The sequence below is a fragment of the Lampetra fluviatilis genome, chromosome 3, assembly GCF_964198595.1.
Source record: "Lampetra fluviatilis chromosome 3, kcLamFluv1.1, whole genome shotgun sequence".
NCBI classification, from domain to species: domain Eukaryota; kingdom Metazoa; phylum Chordata; class Hyperoartia; order Petromyzontiformes; family Petromyzontidae; genus Lampetra; species Lampetra fluviatilis.
The window spans coordinates 5435337-5463299 of NC_136277.1; the positions used below are offsets into that span (position 1 = coordinate 5435337).

At 49.6% G+C, this 27963-nt stretch overlaps 1 protein-coding gene and 1 long non-coding RNA gene across 2 annotated transcripts in view; both read right to left on the bottom strand.

The window, feature by feature from the left end:
- The window catches only part of LOC144951898 (uncharacterized), a 225137-nt gene that overhangs the window by 55008 nt on the left and 142166 nt on the right, over positions 1-27963 (bottom strand). The window lies entirely within an intron of this gene.
- The window catches only part of LOC144931088 (uncharacterized), a 113611-nt gene that overhangs the window by 47980 nt on the left and 37668 nt on the right, over positions 1-27963 (bottom strand). The window contains exons 4-14 of the mRNA XM_078855025.1: positions 22759-22898; positions 16379-16435; positions 14395-14431; positions 13012-13128; positions 11491-11608; positions 10393-10568; positions 9994-10093; positions 6888-7066; positions 5022-5071; positions 1487-1517; positions 828-938 (exon numbers count right to left, since the gene is read on the bottom strand). Of these exons, the coding sequence (XP_078711151.1) occupies positions 828-938; positions 1487-1517; positions 5022-5071; positions 6888-7066; positions 9994-10093; positions 10393-10568; positions 11491-11608; positions 13012-13128; positions 14395-14431; positions 16379-16435; positions 22759-22898 (1116 nt within the window). The remainder of the gene's footprint in view (positions 1-827; positions 939-1486; positions 1518-5021; positions 5072-6887; positions 7067-9993; positions 10094-10392; positions 10569-11490; positions 11609-13011; positions 13129-14394; positions 14432-16378; positions 16436-22758; positions 22899-27963) is intronic.

Genomic DNA, 27963 nt, shown 5'->3' on the forward strand with positions numbered 1-27963 from the left:
AGGGGGTTCAAACACCTTGATATTAATTAAATGCTCATGTTATCATTGTAATGCTTTGCCCTAACTTGCACAAGCTCGGGCTCATGAAACTCCACTCCCCAAACAGCCAGATGCTGGCTTTAGGTCTACTCAGAAAATCAAAATCTAGTGGAGACTAGAGTCAGGTCTTCACTGTTATGGGCAGGGATATGTTTAAAACAGAGTAACACATTATACACCGACTTGTAAACGTACTGCAGTGATCGAGGCATACGTAATGACGCCTTTATAATTTATCTTTGCAAGCTTAATGGCAGTAACTGAAAAAGTTATTTACTCGTTTTAATTGAGGTAAACAATGTTCTGAGACATGAATCATGCAATAACTATGCTAGAAATATGTATATTCTATGATGTGTTGATCCCTTATAGTCATCAAAGTGCATTTTCATATTCACCAAATATTATAATTCAAATTAAATTTGTGATCATTACAGTGGCAGGGGTACGGTCCATGTGGCATCGCCCACACAGTGCGTGGTCACGGGAGCGAGGTTGTCTGCCGCTCTCCCACAAGCGACATGCGTGTGGGCAGGGCTCACAGCACGCGTGACGAGTGCGGGTAAACGATACAACAAACTTGAACCAGGACAGTGGCAACACTTGTAAACACGAGTTATCGAGACTATTCCCATAAAAAGGAAATGTACATTTAGAGGTAATCAGCCTCTCAAACTCAGCTATCATGATGAGACTACGGTGTTGCTTATAAGAAAAAAAAGCGTTAAATAAGCCCTGCCGCAGAGCACTAACACACTGACAGTTCATGGGGTAAATGCGACACTTACAGAAGTCCTTGGACACCTTGTAGGGGATGTACACATGGTCATCGCCGCTCTTGGGCCAGTGCCTGACTGGGCGTGAGAGGCTGCTCTCCTTGACTCCACACCCGATGAATTCTGAAGCCAGAGTGAGAGAGGGGGGGGGGTGCAGAATGCTCACGTGGGAATCTCTCCTCGCACAGCCTGACATGCAATGTGCACACTTCGCACAAGTCAGCTAACACAATGACAATTATACCCTTTGTTTGGTCAGTTCATTATTTGGCATGCGGGAGGAAGCCAGAGTACCCACAGAAATCCAATACATATGTAGGAACACCACTGAAAGCTCCACATAGATGGATTCAATGTACTTGCCATACTGCCGTTTGGTTGCAGCCAAGCAGGTGTGGGTGTCTCACAAGTCTGTGTGATCCTCACCCCACAGCCCCAAGGAGCGGGACTACAGGGTGCATTCCACCACACCAGGCTCAACGTGATTTTGTTGTCCGAGTCTCTCGCATTCAGTCAGAAGATCTGAAGCCAGGCTGCAGTAAATGTTCGCAAGTAACAGTGGTGACAATGGAGGCCGATCAAGAACGGCGCTGTGCTCACTGCACTGGGCACGTGGAGGTGGATTCCTCCCGTGGGCCCCGTGAACCTGAACAAGGCCCCGTGGTGCGTACCTTTCCCTTTCTTCTCTGGAGCACGGGGAAGCTGAAATAAAATGAAGAAATAATAATTAGGCAACAGGAAATGATAAAAAAAACAGAAAAGGAATTGCATAATTATCACACTTGTTTACCCAGGAGGGTCCTGCTTAGTTTTCACAATCAAAATAAACTACTATAATATATACCAGGTAAAGACCACTGAGCTATATAGCTCTTTTCAGAGGAGATCTGGCCACAAAAGAGAGCACAACGAAGCGGCTTATCATGTGGAAATTTATAGAAGCCAAATAATCTAAATGCATGTTTCTAAACATGCAGGGAAAAACGGGAGGGCCTGGAGAAAAATTCAAGCGACCATGGAGAGAACATGCAAACTCCAAATATATTGACCTCAGTGTCAGGATAGAGCCCACGAGCTCCTGCATACCAGGCGATGGATATAATATCTAACCACCGTGGCGCCCCACAGAAGGAGATGATGAATGCTATGTATATTACAATTTCAGAAATCTGTAAAATGTAGACCACGGGATCTTTAATGTCCACTGTAAAGCAAACGCCACATATTTTTATAGGGAAAATGTCAAAACTGGGTGGTTTTTAACTTTTGCCGACAAAACTGGATCCCAAATGTCAAAACTGGGTGCACCCTGGGTGGCCAAAAACTTGAGTTTTGGACACTCAGGGTGCACCCAGTTTTGACATTTGTCAAATACACTTGATAATTGTATACTAGCACAGTGTGCCAGCACCCCATTCATCCAAAAACTTGGTATTTGTATACTGGCACACTGTGCCAGCACCCCATTCATCTAAACACGTGGTATTAGTATGCTGGCACAGTGTGCCAGCACCATATAACTACACACACTTGATATTTGTATGCTGGCACAGTGTGCCAGCACCCCAACGACCAACATTTCAAGCTACGGCTCGGACTCGGAAGTGAGCTCGGGGCGGGCTTGCGACCAGGCGGGCGCACTGCCACCTTGCTCACATTCGAATGGCAACCCTCCACCCCAAGAAGACTTTTACCACGCGCCGCGAGGCTATCCACGGCATCCAAGACTTTGCTTTGCAACAAGGCAAGCGCGCGGTCCTTGACCTCAAGCGAAGCGGCGGACGGCACGTTGCCATCGTCTGCTCTAGTTCAACACCTTGTTCCTTCAAGGTGAAGCTGACGAAGCTCACAGGGGAACGACGCGGCTTCCGCGTCTCGGCGCTGTGCACGGATCACCACGGCTGCACGGGCACTACCAAGATCACGCAGCGCCAAGTGGAGGCGAACACGACAGCCCGTTCGGCCTTTCGCGCCAACCCCCGTACCTCCGCACCGACTGTCATTGCCCAGGTCGCCGACGTTGCTCGCGTCATTGTCCCGACCCGGATGATGTACCGCGCCAAGGACACGTGCATCGCGGCGAACGAGAGTGCGGCCCATGCATGCTTCGAGTTCATCAACTCGCTGGTGGAGACGTTCGGCAAGCTCAACGCGACGACCTGCAGTGTGCGAGAAGACGCGGGCATCTTCTGGGGTGCGTTCATCTGCAACCCGATCGCACGCTCGTTGCAGCCAAGTCTTCAACGCGTCGTCGGCATCGACGGGTCGCACATGAAGGCGCGCGCCTACAATGGAACCATGCTCGTCCTCGTTGGGCGCGACGGCAACAACCGCAACGTCCTTCTCGCCGTGGCGCTGGTGCCGTCCGAGACGGCAGCGGCCTACGACTGGTTTCTCAACTGCTGCACGACCAACGACATCGAGCTCGACGGCACGCCGGTCTTCTGCGATCGTGGCACGGGCATCCTAGCCTCCGACTGGAAGGACCTCATGCTCATCCACTGCACGCGGCATTTGATCTGCAACAGCGTGGACAACATCGGCTCCGCGTTCACGCCCGACCTCCAAGGCATCATCTACGATGCCCAAGGGTGCGCCTCCGAGGCCGCGTTCCGCAGCTCCTTGGGCTGCTTGGGCGTAGCTCTGCCTGCGGCGGCCACGTACTACAACAAGATCGACCCCCACACGTGGGCGCTCTACCCGCACCTGCACACAACGCCATTGTACGGCTGGCGCACGACGAACTTTGTGGAGTCCACGAACAGCGAGGCCCTGCCGGCTCGCGAGATGGACCCCTTCCACTTCCTCATGCACCACATGGAAGACATGATGACGACGGCCTTTGCCCACCGCAGCGACGCCGAGAAGTGGGCCGCTCAAGGGCGTGTCATTACGCCGTATGCTCAAGGACTCATCGACGCTCAGCAGGCGTTGGCCCCGAGGTACAAGGTCTACGAGAGTACCTCGACGCGTGCATACGTCAAGGATCCAGACGCCTACGCCTCTGCCAAGCGCCGAGTCGATCTCAGCTCTCGGTCGTGCACGTGCGGGTACATGAAGCAGATGGGCTTGCCGTGTCGGCACTACATTCGTGCCCTCATGGCGTTTGGGCGGATGCCCGAGCTCTACGACGCATGTGCGGTGTGTTACCAAGTCTCTGCCATCAACACGACATGGACCTCGGTTGCCGGTATCGAGCTGCCCATTGCCGAGGAGCTGCAACGCGACAACACCATGATGCCACCTCCTCGCCAGAAGAAGGCTGGCCGCCCGAAGAAGCGTCGGATTCGCAACCGTGGCGAAGGTGGCCCATTGGGCCTCATGCGGTGCTCCTTCTGTCGCGCCAAGGGCCACAACAAGCGCTCTTGCCCGTCGAAGTAGTTATATATATGTAACAAACATGTTTTGTTCTAAGTGTGCAGCACCATACTTCTCGACGCAAACACTATCTACCGTTGTTCTACTGTAGTAGGTGTAGCATGCAAGCTGGCACACTGTACCAGTATACAAATGGCAAGTTCGTGTATGTTCGCGAGCTGAAAGTGTTACTGTAGTTGCAAGCTGGCACACTGTGCCAGTATACATATGGCAAGTAAGTGTTACTGTAGTAGCGAGCTGGCACACTGTGCCAGTATGCAAACGGGAAGTTTGTGGTGCAAGGTATGGAACATGAGCCACGAGAAACATCATTTGGAACGCTCTAAATCTGTGGCGACATATGGATGAATAACGCAAGGACCTAAACGTGTACAAAATGATACATTAAATCGTACACCTTCTTCACCCAGTTTTGACATTTGTCCACATTGAACATCACCCAGTTTTGTCATATCAAAAAGCACCACCCTGTTTTGCCTGTCGTTTTCCAAGACCACCCAGTTTTGACATTTGGGATCCAGTTTTGTCGGCAAAAGTTAAAAACCACCCAGTTTTGACATTTTCCCTATTTTTATAGCTAATGCACCAGCAGCATTAATCAGAGCGGCCGCTGGATTTGAACTTTGAACTTCTGCAACAAGCGGCAAACACCCTACCGCGTGGTTGAGTGACTACCCCATGGAATGAACCTGCCGTGTCATGGCGAGTGTTACGAGGGTTTATATGGGGGCAGCTCAGGATGTAGGTTTGCTTCACTATAAATACAAATATTTCTACGGAAGTCAGCCTGTGCTCTGCTAGATCATGGAATTTTGCTGCAGATCTCACCGTCATTTTGTGACTTGAGACATCAGCTTCTCTGTATGCAGCGCTGGCTCCTGCTGGAGTAACGCACAGAGAGGAATCAGTGAACAAGCTCGTGCACAGTGCACATGGGCAGAATTGTCAACACACGCAGCAGTACAGACAGCATTATCTCCAAACACTCCGGGTCTGCATTGCCTGTGGGTATGAGGCTTTGTAGGTATAACGGTCTGTGGGTATAAGGCTTTGTAACATCATTATCATTACCATAATTATCATCTGCTGATCAAAGTGTTCCCATGTTCATGTGCCTCTGTGTACCGTATCGGTCACAACCCACAATCAATTCCTTCCTTCTGACAGATTTGCTGCAATCACCAAGTTGACACCTGCCTTCCAAGGTGTTTATTACATTGTCTCATCGTCTGGTTTAAAGTCTTCTAGGTGCTGTCTCCAATGGCCGTCTTGCCCATGCGTAACAATCATCACTTCCCTTTCAAGATTGCATCTACAACCCTGTACTATATTGATATGTTCTATTCTGAACATCCACGTTGCTTACCCTACACTGCCATGGATTTCTATAATGTTTCGTATATAACTGAGTTTGGAGGTCAGCAGCTTCTATCCCCATTGCTGTGTTCAAGTCCAGCTCTCTGACCCATACAGTAAGATGGGCCACTACCCCTGCATCACACATCTCTTCACGTGAACATTCACATCTCTACTCTTCCCAAGTGCTTCATGTAGTCCATCAAAATCCATGCCCTACTAGCAGACTATCTCTTGACCTCCTTATCACAACTCCCAGTGTTGTGCAAATGACTCCAGAAACACAACGAAGCCTTTGAGTTCTTATGCCTGACTGCGATAAAGTCTCACGTCTTAACGTGGAACCTGCGATGATGGTGCCCAGACCCATCCCTAGCCACTGCTATCGCCTCTGTTTTTTAAAGATATCCTGAAGCCCCAGGTTTCTCAGGATCTCTATCAGAGTGATGAGTATCATATCACAGCGACATGAATGCTGAACACAGAGAATATATAAAATAGAGTCACTGAGCTGACTTATTCTGCTGCTCGTGTAATGAGGAGCCTTCCCCATATACTGCGCGTTATGAATTATAATTGTAATTAACGTCACCCGCTATAATGTGGCCTCCAGTTCCCAAGGTGTTGCTCAGCGATGGCTCTGCACCAACGGGAGCCACGCGTTGGCTTGGCCGAGTGGGAGGTGGGCGACCCAGCTGGGTGGCGAGGGAGGAGCGAGCGCCGGGGCTGTGCCGGCGCTGTGGCCAAAGTCGCTCGGCTCGCTCTGTGGGCGCATGGCGCTACAGAGGCCCCGCCTTGCAAGCCGCCTGCTGTCTCAGGGCAGGGCCTCCACGTCGGACATCGTCTCAGCTGATGGCTTCTCTCTGTAGTACCTCGTGATTCGTGCTAGACAAATGCACTCTGACATGTGGTTGTCGTATGGACGGTGCAGTAGAGGATCATCATGAGGATGACGATGATGATGATGTATTGGACCAGGAGACTCCTCGCCGCTTTAATCAATGAATGCAGGCACAGAAAGAGGATGGGAACGGGCAATAACTCGATGACATCTCACGTCGTGAACAAACAACGCGGTGCAAAGGCAATGCACACACGGCCTGGCCAAACGTGACTTGTAAACAATTGCCTCATAAAATAACCAAGTTTCAAATGTACGAATATGCATACTCTGAGCAAGCATATTGACGGGGCTCCCTAGGATGATGTAGCCATGAATCACAGATCCGCATCTACACCTGCCCTGCCAGTACTACTCAACGGGCTGACAATCAAGAATCTTATTCCTGCACTGCAATATGATTTGCTCACGGAGCTCTCCAGCTGTGCGTCTCTCACCCGGCGTCCGCGCTGGAGCTGCGTCGCTGGGTCCCCGTGGTGCCGGCTCACAGCCGAACATCTTCTCGATCTTCTCCACGTCGCCCTCACTCAGGGTGTGGCCACCTCCAAAGCGACGCATGGTGCTTGTGTCCCTGGGCACCAGCGTCGGGCTGTGCTCATCTTTCGAGCCGGCGGTCCTGCGGAGTCATTTAAAATTGGAGTTCATTGCCAATGAAATAAGAGCAAATTGACACCAATGTCTCCATTGTAAAGCAGCTAAAGTCATCATTTATTCTGTCATTTAGTGGGGTTTTGGCCGGTACAATATGAAGCAATGCACTATTCTTGTGAATGAAATCCTCATCACAGCAATGGACAATCCCTGAGCTGTTGAAAGCCTCCCCAAGTCATCACCATCCCTCACGCTGCCGCGACGCGCAGTCCGCCCAGCACTGCACAGGAGCCGATTTCATCGCCGATGTCCTCACAGCCTCCCTTGGCTGTCACTCCATCTTTAGTCTCGACCAGCAGCCATCATTCCGTCTAGTGGCGGGTCCTGTCCAAGCTCACTTGCTTTTTTAACCATCAATGTCACATCTCTAACCTACGTATGTTCTCTATCACAAGTGTCCCTCGTTCTGTCTCTGACAGTAATCGTAGAAATCATCTCCCCAAGCTTCTTTGTGCACTTTGGAAATGTTTTTAATTTTCTTGACAATGTACAAGTTTCTAAGCCAGATATGTCATAGCAGGTTAGACACACTGATCACAAACTGTACTGACGAGACATATTGCTGTGTTACTCTTCGTTATCTAGTTCAGCCTTCCAGAAGCACTCCAGCCTGCCCTTGTCCACCGCTGTACTTCATCACTTTGCTGTCGGGATGTCTTCAAAAACAGAGATAAATGTACAGACATTGCTGTGTTTCCCAGTTGTGTCTCTCTGACATTGTTGAACAATGAAATAAGGACCGATATCTCTGCAGTTGCCGATAATTGTTGTAACGCTGTGGGCTCACACGAAATTGATTTTTCCAAGACGGAGGTACTCTGCAAACCTACCGGCTACCTCAGAGATGTGTTCATGAAGCCATCCAGATATATAAAAAACAGACAACTTCAACCGAGAGGATGGGTACAAACTGAGCAATAATTGGAAGGATGTTATTAACCAGGTAAAGTCTTAACCGACTGTGATGTGTCCATCCAACATGCATATGTTAGCTGTTATTTAGACTCTCTGTCTCTCTCTCTATGCCTCTCTCTTAGATCTCTCATGCTCACATGTCCGTTGCATTGCACTCTCTTGGCTTTGGATTGAACTCTCATGCTCACATGTCTTTTGGATTGCACTCTCATACTCACAGGCCCTTCGTATTGTAATAATTCTCCGGAGACGGATTCGGAATCGGTCCTCTTTATTTTCACTTCACGGTACACTTGCTCCCACACGCTCCGTTGCTGGCAGACAACGTAGTGGCAGCGGACTCCCACCAGCTCCCACCGCGCACGTGGCACCCGGAGCCCCGTACGCGCGTGGCTCTCGCCCCCGTTCAGTTCCCAGACTCTCTCTCGATCCTTCCTCTCTCTCCCTCTTAATCCCTTCGTCACGTGGTCCTCCCAGCCAATCCTCCATGGACAATCTCGACCGTTCTCGATGGTTCCCTGTCAATCCCGGGACCACGCCTCTTACCCGGATCCCCATTGGCTGGGGCCCCAATTGGCTGGGCCAATCACTCCTGATGACATGCCGTGATCACGCCGGCCCCACACTCCCTATCTCGACCCTTATTGGCTACAAGCAGGACCGGCAAGCCAATCCCCCACGTGAACCCACGATAGCTGTTATTACAGTATTATACCTGTTGGGTTGCACTCCCTCGTCGAGGAGGCCCATCTCTTCTCATTCTTTTCTACAGTTACATGCTTATTTCTCACTTTAACATCATGCTAATCCCTCACATTAACATAGCCACTTCCGTGCCCTCTAATTTCTCACTTTAACATCGTGCTAATCCCTCAAATTAACATAGCCACTTCCGTGCCCTCTAATTTCTCACTTTAACATCGTGCTAATCCCTCACATTAACATAGCCACTTCCGTGCCCTCGTCTCGGAGACCACTCTCCTAGCTAACTTTTACATGCTAATTTCTCACATTAACATCATGCTAATCCCTCAGATTAACATAGCCACTTCCGTGCCCTCTAATTTCTCACTTTAACATCATGCTAATCCCTCACATTAACATAGCCACTTCCGTTGCCCTCGTTTAGGAGGCCGCTCTTATATCTTACAGTCACATGTTAATTTATCACATTAACATCACTAGCCCCGGCCACTTCTTTATAACCCTTGAGCTACACCCATTTCAAACCTTTTAAAACAGTCTGCCTCAGCAGCAGATCATGTTTTCCCACCTGATGACAGACGCTTGTGTTGCGCCCAAAACGTCGTGATTTATTTTATTTTATACCTACATGACTTTACCGAAAGAACCAAAGAGTAAGTGAAATAAGTTTGGTACTGGGCCCAACTGTGAGTTTATTAAGTCCTACTAACATTGATGTAGTTCATGCCCATTGGACGTTGCAATGACTCTACTTTCAGCAGTTGTAGATCGTGTTCATAATATTACAGAGCAAATGGAAGATACACAGAAGGGTTGAAATACAGATAACAAATACTGTAACAAGTAAAGCTGTGGAGGTGGGGACCTGTATCTACATGTACAGCACGAGCAGCTGCTCTTAGGCCAGACCAAGTGGCCATGGACGCACAGCTAAGGAGCTGAGAGCAGGAGCTTGGTAGGGCTCAGGAGGAACTGGACCTGAGTGGACTCGGCTCTTGTCTGGTACCCGGGATATTGGGCAGATGCCAGGAACTCAACGGGTCAACCCAGAGAACCTGGATCTGCCCCACGACCTCGAGCCATCACAGCGAGGCCATGTGACCTCGTGGTGCACCGGGCCTGCTGCAGAGGATAACTGCACAGACGTTTGGTGAAGATGGTTAAAGTTCGTAATGGTCCACGGCTGGGTATCTCCATTACTTCCCCTCCAAGACCTGGCCACGTCTATCCTGGCTCCAGGAACTCCACAAAGTGCACAGTGTGCCGGCACACCGAGAGACGTACATGCCATAGTGGGTGACGGAGCTGTAGTCGTACGAGGTCCTTAGGTTGTGCTCATGAGGGGTTGTCTTCACAATGGCATCCACCCACTCTGAAAATAAATATATTCATTTATGACAAGGTCATTAAAGGAATACAGCTTCTCACATTATCACAAAGAGCCAAGGGCAATACTCTCTAACACAACGAACACTTTGGTTGACACCGTTAATTTGACTCATAACTTAGAGCCTTCATCAATCTGCTGTTGGACATTAGCCTATTCACACTGTGTCATCATGGGGGTGGGTTGTTTAAGGTGGAGGCGGTGGCCTAGGTTCAGCTCATAGATCACTCGTCACTGATGATGGCCATGATTGGGAATTGAACTGCGCTGTCTGTCCCTCTCACCGGGCTTGACGTTGTGGCTCAGCACCCAGACGTGGTCGTCGCGGTCGCTGCGGCAGTGCTCGTGGTGGAAGCCGAGCGCGTGCATCAACTCGTGCAGAACGACGCCCTTGGTCACCTTGCCGGGCTCCAGGGACATCGCCTGGTCCCCGCCCTGACGGCCCAGGAACGACCAATTCCTGCAAAGACAACCCCAGACTGAGCACTGAGCCCCATTCACTCACCACTCATCACACAGAGACAACCCCAGCCTGAGCCCCAATCACTCACCACTCATCACACAGAGACAACCCCAGACTGAGCACTGAGCCCCATTCACTCACCACTCACCACTCAGAGACAACCCCAGACTGAGCACTGAGCCCCATTCACTCACCACTCACCACTCGGAGACAACCCCAGACTGAGCACTGAGCCCCATTCACTCACCACTCATCACACAGAGACAACCCCAGACTGAGCACTGAGCACCATTCACTCAACACTCAGAGACAACCCCAGCCTGAGCACCGAGCCCCATTCACTCACCACTCATCACACAGAGACAACCCCAGCCTGAGCACTGAGCCCCATTCACTCACCACTCAGAGACAACCCCAGCCTGAGCACCGAGCCCCATTCACTCATCACTCAGAGACAACCCCAGCCTGAGCACTGAGCCCCATTCACTCATCACTCCTCACTCAGAGACAACCCCAGCCTGACCACAACCAGTCCATGTGTCTGTAGTAGCCATGTCTATGGTGTCCGTGTCTCTGTAGTGGCCGTGTCACTGTAGTCTCCTTGTCTCTGTAGTGGCCATGTCAATAGTGCCTATCACTGTAGTAACCATGTCTAACGTGTCCGTGTCTCTGTAGTGTCCGTGTCTCTGTAGTGGCCATGTCTGTAGTGTTCGTGTCTCTGTAGTGGCCATGTCTATAGTGTCCGTGTCTCTGTAGTGGCTGTGTCTCTAGTAACCATGTCTAGAATGTCCCTGTTTCTGTAGTGGCCATGTCTATAGTGTTTGTGTCTCTGTAGTGGCCGTGTCTCTGTAGTGGCCATGTTTCTGTAGGGTCTCTGCTGTAGCTGTGTCTTTGCCGTGTCCGTGTCTCGGTGTCTCACCCCTCCCACGCGTGGATGTAGATGTAGTCAGTCTCGTTGGAGCGAGGGATGAACCGGACGCTTGTTTTCTTCTCAAACTCCAGCGCCGCCTCCTCGATATTCTTGACATCGCCGTCATCTACAGGTGACACGCCGGGTGTGAGCGGCGGGGCCGGCGTGAGCGAGAAGAGCCCACGGCGAGTGCCAAGCGCAGCCAACGGTGTGGGGCACACGGCGTGGGGTGGAGTGTGGGACACAGTGGGTGGCACGGCGTGGGGTGGAGCGTGGGGCACAGTGGGGCACACGGCGTGGGGTGGAGTGTGGGGCACAGCGGGTGGCACAGTGTGGGGTGGAGCGTGAGTGGCAGTAGCGCTGGGCTCCTGTGGAGAGGCCCTGGGGGCCGCTCCGTCGCCTCTCTCTGTGCTTCCACTCGGCAGCAGGAGGCGTTGCTCATTCAAACCACGGCGTCGCTTTATTTGAGTTAATAGAGTAACTTCCCGTTCACAGAAGTCTGCTTCTCTTTCATCGACACTGCTGGTCAGGTGCTGCGATCTACTCATTGTTCTAGAGTAGCGTCATGGTTACCGCTGCCTTTGACTGGATAGCATCACGTGTGGCTTATTGACTTAACACTCATTTGCTGGGTCCCCACGACATGTTTTTGACAGCAAATGAAGAACAAACATCGTTATCTGTCCATACTAAATGGTATCCATCCCTTCTAATGTCTAATCAAGCTGTGTTGAGTGAGCGGCATTGCTTCAGATAAAGCCTGAAACGGAGTCCCTGCGTGAGTGAAACCTCAGCCGCGCAGTCCCCCGCCTGGCGACGCGAGGAATCTCCACGATCCGCGGTGGCGACGGGAGCCTCCCTAGCGCCGCTCTGCGCTCTCCGTGTCGTGTGCACCGCTTCCTCTGCTCCATTGGACCCAATGCGACATTCCCATCACAGCCACACACGCTGGGTACGCGCTGCACGTCAATGGCTCCTACACGCACGGTGCCAATGACTCGAGGCCTGAATACAGGCCTCCGTGCGTGATGATGCCGTGTGTATATAGACACTTAGATTCGTGTATCCTCTTCATCTGAGAGTCGGTCTGCTTCCTGGGCTATGTGGATGTATTTCCTAGAGAGCTGCAGATAATTCCTCCAATAATCTTCAGATTCTATCTTAATCATCAGTTCTGTTTCCATCTTTCTCCCTTAGGATGACCAATAGTGAAATGTCAATCAATAACTAATTTTCCTGCAGCTATTTCAATGCAGCGTCAATCATTCAGAATTTGGGGGATGTGGCTTGATTCTCACGCGGATTCAAGTAACCAGGCGACATCTCACAGAGACTAAGACACCGAGTTGGGTTTCTTCTTCAGGGTCAAACCCTGCGCCCGACTCTCCACTCAACACCAGCTTGCCACAACCACCTCCATGCCCAGTCACGTGATTATCAATCCACAGAGCAATGTCTGGTCACCTTCCAGTTACAGGGTGAACAAAGCACAGGAGGAGCAAGGAAGGAGGAGGAGGCGAGGCCACTCACAGAAGGCGAGGGACACTTTGTAGGGGACGTAGATTCGGCCGTCCCCGGCCTTGGGCCACTTCTGCATGGAGCGACGCGTGGGGTGGACGGCGATGTCTCCCCACTCGAGCGTGTAGTCTGGGTGAGACGGGACAGCGTCACTCACACTGACTGGCATACTCCACTCACTTTCCGTGAGACACTGTCACTCACACTCACTGTAATAACGTGAGACACTATAATCACTGTCATACTCACTGTGACACACTCACTCTTATTGATTGGAAAGGCATACTCACTGGGATACATTTACAAGTTGCGTGAAAGTGCCTGATCGTGACACACGCTGAGTGTAAGTGACACACGCTGAGTCTAAGTGACACACGCTGAGTGTAAGTGACACACACTGACTGTAAGTGACACACACACTGTGTAAGTGACATGCTGAGTGTAAGTGACACACACTGAGGGAAAGTGACACACTGAGTTTAAGTGACACACACTGAGTGTAAGTGACACACTGAGTGTAAGTGACACACGCTGAGGGTAAGTGACACCCACGCTGAGTGTAAGTGACACACGCTGAGTGTAAGTGACACCCACGCTGAGTGTAAGTGACACGCTGAGTGTAAGTGACACCCACGCTGAGTGTAAGTGACACACGCTGAGTGTAAGTGACACACGCTGAGTGTAAGTGACACACACGCTGAGTGTAAGTGACACCCACGCTGAGTGTAAGTGACACACGCTGAGTGTGACACACGCTGAGTGTAAGTGACACACTGAGTGTAAGTGACACATACGCTGAGTGTGACACACGCTGAGTGTAAGTGACACACTGAGTGTAAGTGACACACACTCAGTGTGAGTGGCACACGCTGAGTGTAAGTGACACACACGCTGAGTGTAAGTGACACACGCTGAGTGTAAGTGACACACGCTGAGTGTAAGTGACACACACACTGTGTAAGTGACACGCTGAGTGTAAGTGACACACACTGAGTGTAAGTGACACACACTGAGTGTAAGTGACACACGCTGAGTGTAAGTGACACACACTGAGGGTAAGTGACACACTGAGTGTAAGTGACACGCTGAGTGTAAGTGACACACGCTGAGTGTAAATGACACACACTGAGTGTAAGTGACACACGCTGAGTGTAAGTGACACACACTGACTGTAAGTGACACACACACTGTGTAAGTGACACGCTGAGTGTAAGTGACACATACTGAGGGTAAGTGACACACTGAGTGTAAGTGACACACACTGAGTGTAAGTGACACACGCTCAGTGTAAGTGACACGCTGAGTGTAAGTGACACACACTGAGTGTAAGTGACACACTGAGTGTAAGTGACACACACACTGAGTGTAAGTGACACCACACGGAGTGCTCCTCACCTCGTTTCTCAGTCTCCACCTTCAGTTTCTCTCTCAGCTGCGCTCACAGCGAGAGACAGGGAGACAGAGTGGAGGGGTAGAGATGCACACACGCTGCCTGCTGCACTCGTCTTCACGTCACTCTCGTCGTCAATGTCACTGCCCGTGTCCCATTGCGTGTGCCGAGCCGTGCTCATTGCCAGGGCTCCTTCATCATTCATCCTCAAGAGCTCCGTCAAAGTCGCCATCTGACTACCTCCATGCTTTGTGGCTATGTCCGGACGTTGTAAATCTCCATCACGATATTCTGGTGCTGTTCAATGACACGTGGCACCAACCTCTCGCCGTCAGTCGAAGGGACTCTGTGGGGCCTGAAACCCGCTACTGTGACGAGACAGCGGCACGCCCCGCTCCAGCCCTTTAGCATCACAGCCAGGAAGACGACTGGCCAAGTAGAAGGAGCACGAACCCGCTTCATGGAAACAGTGGCACAACAACTCCCTTACACAACACCCCCCTGACACAACACCCCCCTGGTACAAAACCCCCCTGGCACGACACCCCCTGACACGACACCCCCCTGACACGACACCCCCCTGGCACGACACCCCCCTGACACGACACCCCCCTGGCACGACACCCCCCTGACACGACACCCCCCTGGCACGACACCCCCCTGGCACGACACCCCCCTGACACGACACCCCCCTGACACGACACCACCCTGGCACGACACCCCCCTGGCACGACACCCCCCTGACACGACACCCCCCTGGCACGACACCCCCCTGACACGACACCCCCCTGGCACGACACCCCCCTGGTACGACACCCCCCTGACACAACACCCCCCTGACACAACAACCCCCTGACACAATACCCCCCTGACACAACACCCCCCTGACACAACACCCCCCTGACACAACACCCCCCTGGCACAACACCCCCCTGGCACGACACCCCCCTGACACAACACCCCCTAATACAACACCCCCCTGGCACAACACCCCCCTGACACGACACCCCCTGACACGACACCCCCTGACACAGGCAGGCATGGAGCACTTGTGCCACAAGATTAAAAGGCGGGAGTGGGAGCTCGAAGTCACGTGGTCTCCCTTCCTACAGAGTCTACAATGAGCGGGGCGGACGAGGAGGTGGGGAGGTCGGGACAGGAAAAAGAGGGGCAGAGACCCTCAGTGGTCAAGCGGCAGCGGAATGACGAGTGGTGGAAGGCCGCCTGCTAAGCCCACCAGCCGCGTGTGGCTCAACTCGTTCATTAGGGGGTTCGCTGTCCCCCCTCCTCCCTCTCCCTGGCTTCTCCTCAGCCTGCTGCTGATTCCTCCCTCTCCGTGTCCCCTCCCCATGTGAATCTTCCTCTCCCCCCTAACGCGAGCTCCACACTTGGCTGGGGCAGGGGGCCTCTTCCTCTTCCCCCCTCCCCCTGCCGTGTGGTGCTGTGACGTCACAATGGATTACCACCGACGTTCTGTAGCCCGTTACTGGGACGTCTCGGCGTGTTGCATCGCGGTCGCGTTTTGTTGTCGTAAAGAAAATTCGTCGTCTGAGAATTGTAGCTGGCAGTGTGCACATGGACGTGTGTAGGCCGTGTCGTCAATCCACTGCTGTATGAGGGCTTCCTCATGCCGTGCAGGTTTGGGGGGTAATGTGACCATACTTCACCACACTGGTCATCGTGGGTTCATGAAAGTAAGAATAGACATGGGAGTATTTATAGCACGATACTACTTCTGCATTGCCCTCTCCTCCCACAATGCAGTTTCAATCATGTTTTATTATTATAATATTATTTGTCGATGGTTAGCTCCACGGCTGTTTATCAATACAAGGAGCGTTCGGGTGTAACGACGCATGACTGCCGTGTAAGGAGCGCAGCGTGGACGCGTGGAGCAGCGTGGACGCGTGGAGCGCGGTGTCGCGTCGCCCCCCGAGCGCCGTGTGCGGTGCCGTGCTGGAGTCGAGGGAGCCCCGGGAGCCGCCTCACCTCGGGGAGGATTTCCTGCAGCGCCTCTTCATCCAGCTCGGCTCCCGGCTGCAGCGTCTGGGGGCAAAGCAGCGACGAGTCATCCTCTCACTCTCACGTTTAACACATAGCCTTTCGTGACCAATATCATCCATAAGAGGTTTTTCAGTTAGATTGCGTAAATATATAAATGTGTCGTTAGAACCCGCCACCACCCCACACAGCCAACTAGTAAGGGTTGTCACGTAAACAGAACGTGCCAATTCGTCACTAGTACAGCACACCGGTGTGTTGGAGAGCCAAGCCACAACATTTACTATCCGGAATACGACGTTTCGCCAGTAATTACAACTAGCTTCATCAGGCGACAGCCAGATTTGTGGAGAAGTCTAACTGTTTTGTTCCTTATATAGAGGAGTAGAACAAGATACACCAACGAATTTCACAAGATAGAAATTATTGCAGATGTAGAAAATATAAACTGGCAAAAGTATTGGAGGCTACTGGTGGGGAATCTTCCTGGTTGTATTTAAAATACATTTTCTTGAGTACGGCGTACGCAGAGACCCGATCAAACGGCACCGACCAATCAACATTACACCTGGGCTTGTAACATTGAACAGGATCGTATACGCCGAAGGCTTTTGTGGAAAAAGCAGGCAAAGATAAAAGCAGGCAAGAGATTAAATGTGCAATATCATGAACCACGTTGTGTGTTTGAAAAAGGCAAATCCTACAACTCTCCAGGTATTTGGCTTCATTCATCTGCACGTTGGCACACGAGTAGATCCCCTGTACACAACACTCACCTACAAGAGGATCTTGTACACAAGTACTAAGTAGAGGTGCAGCCCTGCAAGTGCCTGCTCACCCCACTGCCGGCAGAAGGGCATCTTGTAGAGGAAGCTATAGAGAGCCCCTCTAGAGGGTATTGGTCTACTCTTCCACACTGCCCAAACATCTTGAAAGATGTGGGAGTACCCACACTTTACCCCACCACACGCGGCCTCCTCATCAACTCACTGCAGTGAGTAATCTATTGCCGGGTGGACAGAGGGGGTTGCTTGTCCCGCTGTTTCAGCTGCCGCGCCGGGAGATCGAATCGAACCGGCGACCCGTGCATAGCGAGTCCAGCGCCCTCCTCGCCACGACCCCACGGCAGCTTCCCTCCCAGAGAGCGAACGACGCTCGTCGCGAACCGCTCCCTAGCGGTGCGCCACTGCCCCCTGCGGCCGCGTCACCGATCACGGCCACGCGGCGCGCGGACGCGCGGTGGCGATGCGCGGATCGGCTCACGCCACGGCCTCGCCGAGTCCGAGCCGGGTTTCCCTCCCGCGCTTCCCTCTGTGTGAGGGCCGCTCCGCTCACCGGCGTGACCGCGACCGCGCGCCCGGCTGCCTCCTGCCGGCGCCACGGGGAGACGGCACCGCCGGGGAGAGTTCGTTTCCTGGGAGGTCGCCCCCGAGTTTCTCCGCCGCACGAACTCGGCGCGTGAGTCCCCGCGGTGTGAGCCTCGGCACCCCCTGCCGTGTCCCAGGAGGGGGCACCACGCGTCCCAGAGGGGGCACCCCGCGTCTGAACACCGCTAGTGGTGGCTTCGTGCGAGGGCAGCGTCGCCTCTCTCCTGAGCTTCAATGCGGCCCCTGCAGCACGCAGATCCCTTGCAACGTCTGATGAGTTGAGTTGTGATTCATAATTCAAGAAAATAATTATTTTTTATTTGTGGTCCATTCCACAACTACATTTTTTTACTGCAAATTAAATTAGATTGTTTATAACGCGTTATTGTTTACTGTTCCTGTACTGCTATTGTCAATGTATGGTTTATATTTAATGTCCATTGTTTAACGCGCACAGCTGATAAACTCGCTGTGCTGCTAGAACAGGGGTGGGCAAACTTTTTGACTCGCGGGCCACAATGGGTTCTAAAATTTGACAGAGGAGCCGGGCCAGGAACAGGTGGATGGAGTGTTTGTGTGAACTAATATAAATGACATGTAAAAATCATTACATGAAAGGATTTGGCCTTTAACAGGTAGAAAAGCATTTATTTGCAAGGCAATTTAACAAATTGCACGAACATGAACAATACAAAAGCATGTTGTAACGTGACTGATCAAACATCATGAAAACATCTGAGCCCTGCGCCAAACCAATTACCTCACTTGAACTTCTTTGTTATCTACATTAACAGGTTAGAGCAGCCACGCAGGCTGTGTTGCGGAGATTTGGCTCCAACCTCGCTGCAGCAACACATCATCACTTTCAGTTTCAGTGGGAACAGTGTTGTTGATCTCCCATTTTGCCAGTGCATCCAAGTCTGGAGTTATTTTGGTTGTGGCAATTCTCAGGATAGATCTGAGGTGCTGATCCGTTAACTTTGATCTGTGACGGGCTTTGTTGGCGTTCATGACGCTGAATGTCTGCTCACACACATAAGTCAAGCCAAACAAAGTCAGTATCTTCTGTGCAGTCCTCCGGAGGTTTGGAAACGTGGCTCTGTTAAGTGAAGCATAAAAGTCATTCAGTTTAACAGAGTTGAACTTCTCCTTTATGACGGAGTCAGACTGAAGATCTATCAGTTCCAACTGCAGCTCTTGTGGTGCTGTTTCAGGGTCTTGTGACAGGGGACAGGACACCAGCTGAAGTGACTGTTCAATGTTTTCGAAATCAGAGAACCTACGGCAGAATTCTCCGTGCAGGTCCTCAAGTGATTTGCTGTATTTTTTTGCGTTTCGCGGTGCCTCTTCCTGCATGGCAAGTGTGGGGAAATGAGCAAAAGAAAAAAAAGTGAGCTGGATTTGAAGGCTTTTACATGTTTGTACATGTCGTGAACAAACTGATATTTCCCCTGCAGTTTCACATTCAGCTCATTCATGTGTGAAAATATGTCCACAGCAAACGCAAAGTCACTAAGCCAGTTCTTGTCGCTTAGCTCAGGGAATTCGTCAGATTTCTCCATCAACTCCAAAAATACGATGCTATCTTCTTTCAGCTCCCACACTCGTTGTAACACTTTCCCCAAACTTAACCAGCCGACACGAGAGTGGTACAGCAAGTCCTGATGATCCGCATCAGTTTCCTTCAGGAAGGTAATAAACTGACGGTGCTGAAGTCCCCTTGCTCGTATAAAGTTCACAAGTTTTACGACTGGATTCACGACACGATTAAGCTGCAATACAGACTTACACAGGGATTCCTGTTGGATGATGCAGTGAAGGAAAACAAGATCCTGGACAGGGTTTTCGTCTTTCACTTTATCCTGGATTATTTTCAGCAGCCCAACATTTTTTACAGTTAAATTTGTCGATCCATCCGTTGTGACATTGACAAGTTTACTCCGAGATAGCGTAATTCTTTCGATGACAGCAGATACCTGGTTAGACAAGTCCTCTCCCGCGATGTTCTTTTCAGGGACTCTATGGTCAAAACCTCCTCTGTTATCGCAAAACTGCCAATGCCTCGGATAAAAATGAGGAGCTGAGCAGTGTATTTTACGTCCGTACTTTCATCCAGTGCTAGCGAATTTAATTCAAAGGAATCAGACTTTTTGTTTAATTGACTGGCTATATTTGTTTATCAATCAGTTCCACACGGCGAGTCACAGTCCTGCGTGATAAGCTGACTTTTTCAAATTTGCTTTTGATCTCCGGACACAAGATGTCTGCTGTCTGTACCATGTATTCTTTTACAAACTTGCCTTCGGAGAAAGTGGTAATGAGTGGTAATGTTGGTGAGAAGAAGGTTTTAAAGACAATTTAAATCGAAGTCAAGAAGGAAATTATTGAAAAGTTCGTATAATTAATGATTTTTTTTACTTTAATTATGTGTTCTGTGCTTAAAACTCTTTTAAAAAACTGTGGGGTCTAGAACGGACTCATGAAATTTGGAGAGAACTAGGAGTTAAGTTTTGTTTGTTTTGTTGAATTACACAAAGCGTAACAGTTATGTATATAACTTTTGTTATATGAAATTCCTAGTAAGATATTAATTTTGTGAGTGTAGTCATACCCCTCCCCCTCATTCAAGCCGTAATTTAGAGAGCGAAAGCGCCGAGTACGTAAATCGCTAACATAAGAACCCGTTAATTTCTTCTCGCATCATTCATACGATGATGCGGTAAAGTAAATGTTGATACGATATTACGGTGAATGCTTCCAAAAACAATACTGTACCCAAATATTACTGTTAACTTACTTTCAACAGAAACATGAATTGCTCATACGAATATTCTCTCTCTCAGAATCGACTGACTGATGTAGCAGATGAAACAATCATCTTGTTGAACGATTCTAAACCTTGATACAGCAATGTTAGTTTTCTCTGTTATTCAAGGTTATCTCAGTGTTATTCAATGTTGTTCCATTTAGTTTACTATTACATTGAATTCTATGGCGTAATTAACTATTTTTGTGCTTACTAATCTTTAAAAAAACAATATTTATATAGAGTTCGTAGGAGTCTGGAACGGATTAATTGTATTAACATACAATCCAATGGGGAAATTAGGTTCGAGTCACGACCAAATCGGGTTGGACAAGTTCGACGGGCCGGATTAAAAAGCCCAACGGGCCGTATTCGGCCCGCGGGCCGTAGTTTGCCCATGTCCGTGCTAGAAGCTGTGAAGCTGCGTAGACTCATCCCCTGTGTTGCTGGGCCCAGCTCAGCTCCACTAGAGGAGACGTTTGGTGCCGTTGGGCTCCCCCGGTGTTATTTGAGGGGGGCCCAGAACAACCGAGCCCCCCACCACCCCACCGAGTCCCTACAGAGACTCTCCCAGCCGTACGCTGTGCTGAGTGACGGCCGGCAGTGCGGTCGCCGCTTCGTGCGGAGCCTCGGGGTTTGATCCCAGGGGCCGCCCTGGTTAATACCGTGGGGGGATTCACCAAATGTGCACGCGGCCTGCTTCACGGCGGACGTTAAAGATCCGCGATTGAAAACCAGCGGTGATGCGAGCCGGCGTCACGGTCCGACTCTGAACATCGCTCGCAAGTGACCCCACGTAGCGCCGGGGGCTCTGTGCACCGTGACCCAGCGCTGTGGAGGCGAGGGTTGGCGGATCGCACAAATTTGTGAAACTCCCACGGGAGCCAGGCCACCACCTCCTGGCTTGCCACGGGATGGCAGTACAAGTGGATTCATTTACATCTGTTCCATCTGTACGGGGAATGAGTGTTACCATCCTCTAAACAAAGTAATCCCCCATCTAAACATATTCATCTCTAATCTAAACAAAGAAATCTCTCATCTAAACAAAGTAACCACATCTAAACAAAGTAATTTATGATCTATAAAAAGTAATCTCTAATATAAACAAAGTAATTTCTCATCTAAACAAGTAATTCCCCATGTTCACAAAGTCATCCTCTATCTAAACAAAGAACTCTCCCATCTAAACAAAATAATCCCCCCATCGAATTAAAATAATATCTCATATAAACCAAGTAATCTCCTATCTAAAGAAAATACTCTCTTATCTAAACGGAGTAATACCCTTCTAAACAAAGTAATCTCTTATCTAAACAAAGTAATCTCTCATTTAAACAAATGTCCTCGATACAAATTAATCCCACTTCTAAAAGTAATCTCCCATCTAAACAAAGTCATCTCTCATCTAAACAAAGTAATCCCCCTGCTAAACAAAGTAATCTCCTATCTAAACACAGTAAACCCAATATCTGCTGTCTGTTAAAATCTGGATAGAGTCACTCTACCCAGTCAGACGGAGTGACTCACAGGGTGGATCATCTGGGATGTTCACAGCTGCCACACCAACCATGCGGGGATCAGGTACAGCCCAGTAACCAGATTTGTATGAACGCTGTGATGCTGTGTAGATGTGAGTGTAGCTGTAGACTTGTCTAGCTGCCCATTCATGGACAAACGCGCGTTTTGTAAATATCCAAGCATCAAAAGCAGCGCAGTTCATTATCCTGGATCCATGTTACGCTTTATGGGCACTCGCAAGTTATGATGAACAATTATAACAATATGTATTTTAATTCCTTAAACATTATATCTCAAGTTGTATTCAATGAGTGTATATATAATTAGTGACATCCATGAGTCAATCACCTGCACTGGTCGTAGCGCTGCTCCCGTGAGCGTTGTGCGTATGGAGAGACCCTCGCACCGCCTGCTCTGGTGTCGTCATCGTTGGAATCTGGGCACAGCTCCCCCCGTCCCCCCCCACCCCCGTCCCCCCCCACCCCCGTCCCCCCCACCCCTCGTCGCCACCGCCCGTCCCCCACCGCCCCCACCCCCCGTCCCCACCGCCCCCTGCCCCCCCTCTCTCTACAAGCGCCACACTGCCCCAAGGGGCTCTCCCCCAGGAGCTATCGGCACAGTGGCCGCTGTCGCCTGGCCAGGAGGCAGCGGCACGGAGCGCGAGGCCTCCTCACCTTCCTGCGGATGCCGGCCGTGATGGAGATCATGGTGAGAGTCTTCACCAGCTCCGCGGACTTGTACAGGAGGTTCTCCAGCACCGTGAAGTCCTTGTATGAGGGCCGGTTCACTATGTCCGTCAGCAGGGAGATGGCTCCTGCAGCACACGCAGCACATGCAGCACATGTAGCACACACAGTTCAGAAAGCACTAATATGCAGCAACAACAGAAAAGATTAACAGATCCCCCGTATAGCCTTAACAGAATGTTGGCGCAAGTGCTGTTAGCGAGTACACACAGCAGCACATGCAATGCATGCAGCGCACACACACACAACACAAGCAACACACAGCAGGGCACAGAGCACACTATACACACATCCGTAGCAACACACTCAGAACACAGCACACACAGCACATGCATGACACACAGCACACACGGCACAGGCAGCTCACAACAGCAAATACACACACAGCATACACAGCACACACGCGCAGCACACACACAGCACATGCAGCACACACAGCACATTCCAGTACGCGCAGTTTCAGTTTTCATTTTCATTTATTTGGTATAGCTCTGTGAGCCATTCGGCTCTTGAATCGGGTGCAACTGCAACAACAAAAAACATGAACAAGAAAACATCTTAAAGTGCCTATGTGACTATGTGCAAACAGAAAATCCAGGAAAAAAACAGCAAAATATTCCAGAAAAAGCTCCGTACACCAACGCTGTGTACAAAAATCCCAGTGGGATGCGCGTCAAACAACAACAACCACAAGACAACTCAGATTAAGGCCATCAGTCTAACTCCGTACTACAAGAAACCAAAAAACGTTTCGAAATCACCAAAATAAAGCCATAAAAGCAATGTAACAGTGATATAAGAACTGTGACCGAATTTTCACAATAAACGACAAACAAAATGTACCACCAGACCCTGCAGCCATAGCTGGCTGCATGAGTCACTCCACAACAGCAGGAGCATCAGTCAGAATTTGTCAATGCACCATTAGGATCAGCACATTAAATCAAAACACATATCATACTTTGCAGCGGTCATCCGGAGTGAAAGTTTATTTTATTTTAGGCCACTGAATATCAGTGGCAGCTAGTGGTGTATAACTCCTCTCGAGCAGTTTTTAGTGAAGATCTCATAGGTAGTGATTCAAGTTGCAGTTTGTTGGAAATTGCATTCCAGACCCTGGAGGCATCAATAGCAAATGCCCTTCCTCCAGTATTTGTACGGCAATAGGGAATGTGAAGCTGGTAAATGAGTGAAGATCTTAGGTCAAATGTGTTCTTTGAAACGGAGGAGATCCAGCAGGTAGTCTGCTGATTTATTTGTAAGTACATCATGAATAAATAAGATCTGGTGCACAAGCCGTCGCACATTAAGATATGTTAAGTGTGACTTAATGTAGATATCACAGTGGTGAGTCATATACTGTATGTGTAACGGTGTGAATAGTGCAGGAGACGAGTTGACGGAGGCAACACGTATTTATTATAACACTACAGTAACAGTCAGCTATACAGCCTAGGAACACAGCCTACGGCTACGCGTGCATGACACCGGCTACGCTCTCAGGTCCTCCGGCTATATATTTCCCAGAGGAGGCTATCTGACCCGACCTAGCCAGGGTACGGGTCCCAACCACTGGCCCATCGGACCTGGCCCTGATAAGGACGTCGGGCCGGGGGTTCCCAGGGTCTCACCACTGAGCCACACAGAGTCCCGGCCTTGATAAGGGCGGCGGGGCTAGGGGTCCCAGGGTCCTATCTAGCTTGCTCCGTCTTCCTTCTTCACTGGCTCCAACGACTTCCCGAGCTCTCTCGCGCACCGCCCTATATACCCCTCTGCCCCCCGAGGGGCGGGGCTATATGCGGACGTCGATGTAGCCACCCCACAACGAACCGTGATGTAGACACCGGCTACGTAATGGCTCGCTACACCCCGGTACGTACCACCTCAACATATGGGCAGTTCAATGCAAATCTTAAGGCCGAGTGATAAAGTGAGTCAAGCTTCTTCAGTACAGTACTGGGGGCTGATTTATATACGATGTCACATTAATCAATTAGAGGCAGTAAGTTTTTTACATGGTGGTTTGGCTGCTGCAGTTTCTTACTATTAAAATTCCTTCCCTTAATTACTGCTAACCCTACTTCCTCCCTTTGTTGCTGCTAATCCTACATAATGCACGGGCATAATATGACTTTGAGACCCCCCCCCCACCTATGCATTCCACAAGTAGTGACTAATCCCTTATCTGCATTTTCCATAAATATGCTAAATGCATCTGTTGATATGCAAATTCATTTGTCAAGGCGCCCTTCCTCCTCTAACCCAGCTTAAAGATACGCTGCCAAGCTTGGTGGTGTTCATTCAGACGCTGTCTTTCCGACAGACCTGTTCTTCACCTGAGGACGGCTGCTTGCGTTGTGGCCGAAACGTCGTGAGAATTATATTTTATTATGATTTATTTTTATTATTTTATTATTTCCCTTCTACGTGAATTTACCGAAAGAACTAAGAAGATGAATCCCTGCAGTCACTGTTGTATATATGCCCCTTTTTCCAAAAAATAATATTAAGAATAATTAGGCCAATATATTTTTTTGTTTAATTAAATAATGAAAAAAACCCACTACTCCTCACAGGCACACCAGGAATCTGTAAAACGTGGAATGCAATTAAACGCCAAGAGAGGTCAGAGATTATCTAGAGATATCCAGATGGACGAAAGGTCAATGGTCTAACATTCCCAAGACGATCTGGAGATGCATGGATAACATGCAGAACATGAAAAACAACTGTTATAACTCGCGTTTTCTTTAATGGTTTTCCTTAACGGTAAAAGTAGAAACTCAACAAAAAGAACCAACCAATGGTATAAGACTGCAGCCTACAATAGGGGATTTTATTAGTAATTCCCTTATTTTACTCGTACTCACCGCTTATATATTATTTTGTATTGTATCTTTCTATCTACATGACCTTACAAAAAAAAACTAAAGAATACGAATTCCAGCAATCAAGAAATCTTAAGTGGAAACTTAGTTACACTTAACCTCAGGACATTAAAATATAACTCGAGTAACAGTGCAATCCCTATATAAAGATAGACAACCAACGACAATGACCTCTAGGAATATACGTGGTAATAACCGTGGTAAATCACAAACCGAATAATTATTAAGTATTAGAACAACGGTCATCCAGAAGAATACAGTATAAAGTCAAGATAGGCCAACCACGCACAACTAAAAGAATATGTATCCCATAGAACCAAGCCTCCGCGGCCACCTTTGTCTTCCCACGGTTCGGCACGAAAACAGGCCAGCCATAAAATCCGGAGAGGGGTCTGGCCTCGAGATGACCCCCATTCAGGGCGGCCATGGGGAGAGACCGCAGGGAGGGGCCGAGAGGGCACTTGGTTTTTGTGTTTTCTCTCGAGAGGGTAGGGGGCTCCACGTCTTGGTTTTAACACAAACAGACATAAACTTGACAGAAACCACCCGCTCGGGATCACCAAGGAAGAGGGGTGGGGGGGGGGACAATCAGAACATAGGCCCTTGTGTTGCCTTTTCGCTCTCCATCTGCGTAACTTCACCAAATGAACCAAATACACCAGCCCCTTCCATTACGAAAAACTTAAGTCCAAACTAAAACTATTCTCCAGCATCGAAATATAACTCAAAATAAAACACTAATCCATGGAGACAGACTCATAACGAGCTTGGCAAAACCCTCAAAATAAGGACATAACGAGGAGCATTACGATAATTTATTAAACATGAACCGAATAATAACCACGAGATATTAAGACCCGGGGTAACTCATAAGAGATATAAGGAATACATCTAACACACGGGACACATATATGTATTCCATCAAACCAAAAAGCCTCCCCGGCCACCTTTGTCTTCTAACGGTTCGGCACAAACACATGCCAGCCATGAATACGTATGGGGGGTCTGGCCTTGAGATGACCCCCACTCAGGGCGGCCATGAGGAGAGACCGCAGGGAGGGGCCGAGAGGGCACCTGGTTTTTCGTGTTTTCTCTCGAGAGGGTAGGGGGCTCCACGTCTTGGTTTTAACACAAACAGATATAAACTTGACGGAAACTCAGGGTCACCAAAGGATGAAAAAGGGGGGGGGGGGCAATAATTCATGGCCACGGGGAAAGAGCAGAACACGCATACATTTTTTTATTTTATTTTCTCTCGCAAGAAACGCAAGGGAGGAAATTCAGATAAAAGGGGAGACACAGCCACATATCGAGTATCTCGCTCATCACCACCAATGGAGGAGCGCCACCATCATCACCATCATCTCAGCATCTCAACACCTTCACCAACAACACAGAAGACTCAAGAAAATAAGCAAATATGACGGGGCTCGCTGAGTAGCAACGTGCTAAGCCAAGCAGATTTCTGCATCACCGCTACACCAAGCCGCCGAGTGCGAGTGAAAATGATGGAGATTTCAGTTATCATTCTCGAGCAATAGCGAAGACACCCAACGTCAACTCAACGTCAACCTAACGTCAACCCAGCAACGAACGAGAGCTTCGTTCTTCGCCAAAGCACCCGGAATCGGCGATCGCGCACAACCGCGTCGTCCATCACCGAGCGCAAAGATGCCAGCCTCCAACGCACGAGTGAACGAGCATCGCCGTGCCGACAGCTACGAGTGAACGAGCATCGCCGTGGCGCCACCTAGCGACCAAGCCACCCCAAGGACAACGTCGGGCCGACGCCGCTCATCTAGCAGCGGAGAGAGAAAGCCGTTCGTATTCCCTCCCCCAAACTTATAAACTCATGACGGCGTCTGTTTAAATACAATAATTTACCAAGGAAACAATTCCACGCACTCACACGATGGAATCAACCTTAGACAATCCTAAGAAGACCAATTATAAAGAATGAATCATCGACAGGCCGTGAAGGCATCGCGGCTCATCGCGTGATTAGAATAAGTAATTTAGTGCCTTAGTTTTTTTATTGTTGTTTTTGTTTTCCTTCATATCTTTTTAATCGCATACACGACCAATATATTTGTCCATGCAAACGAAACTCTTGAAATCCTCATCACAAATCTATTGACGTATTTCTTCGCCTTTGGGGTATAATAAGTGATTTTATTGCCCTTCATATGAATATCGTTGCATGCCTGTTTTAAGACACTACCGGTCGCCGCATATGCTCGTTATG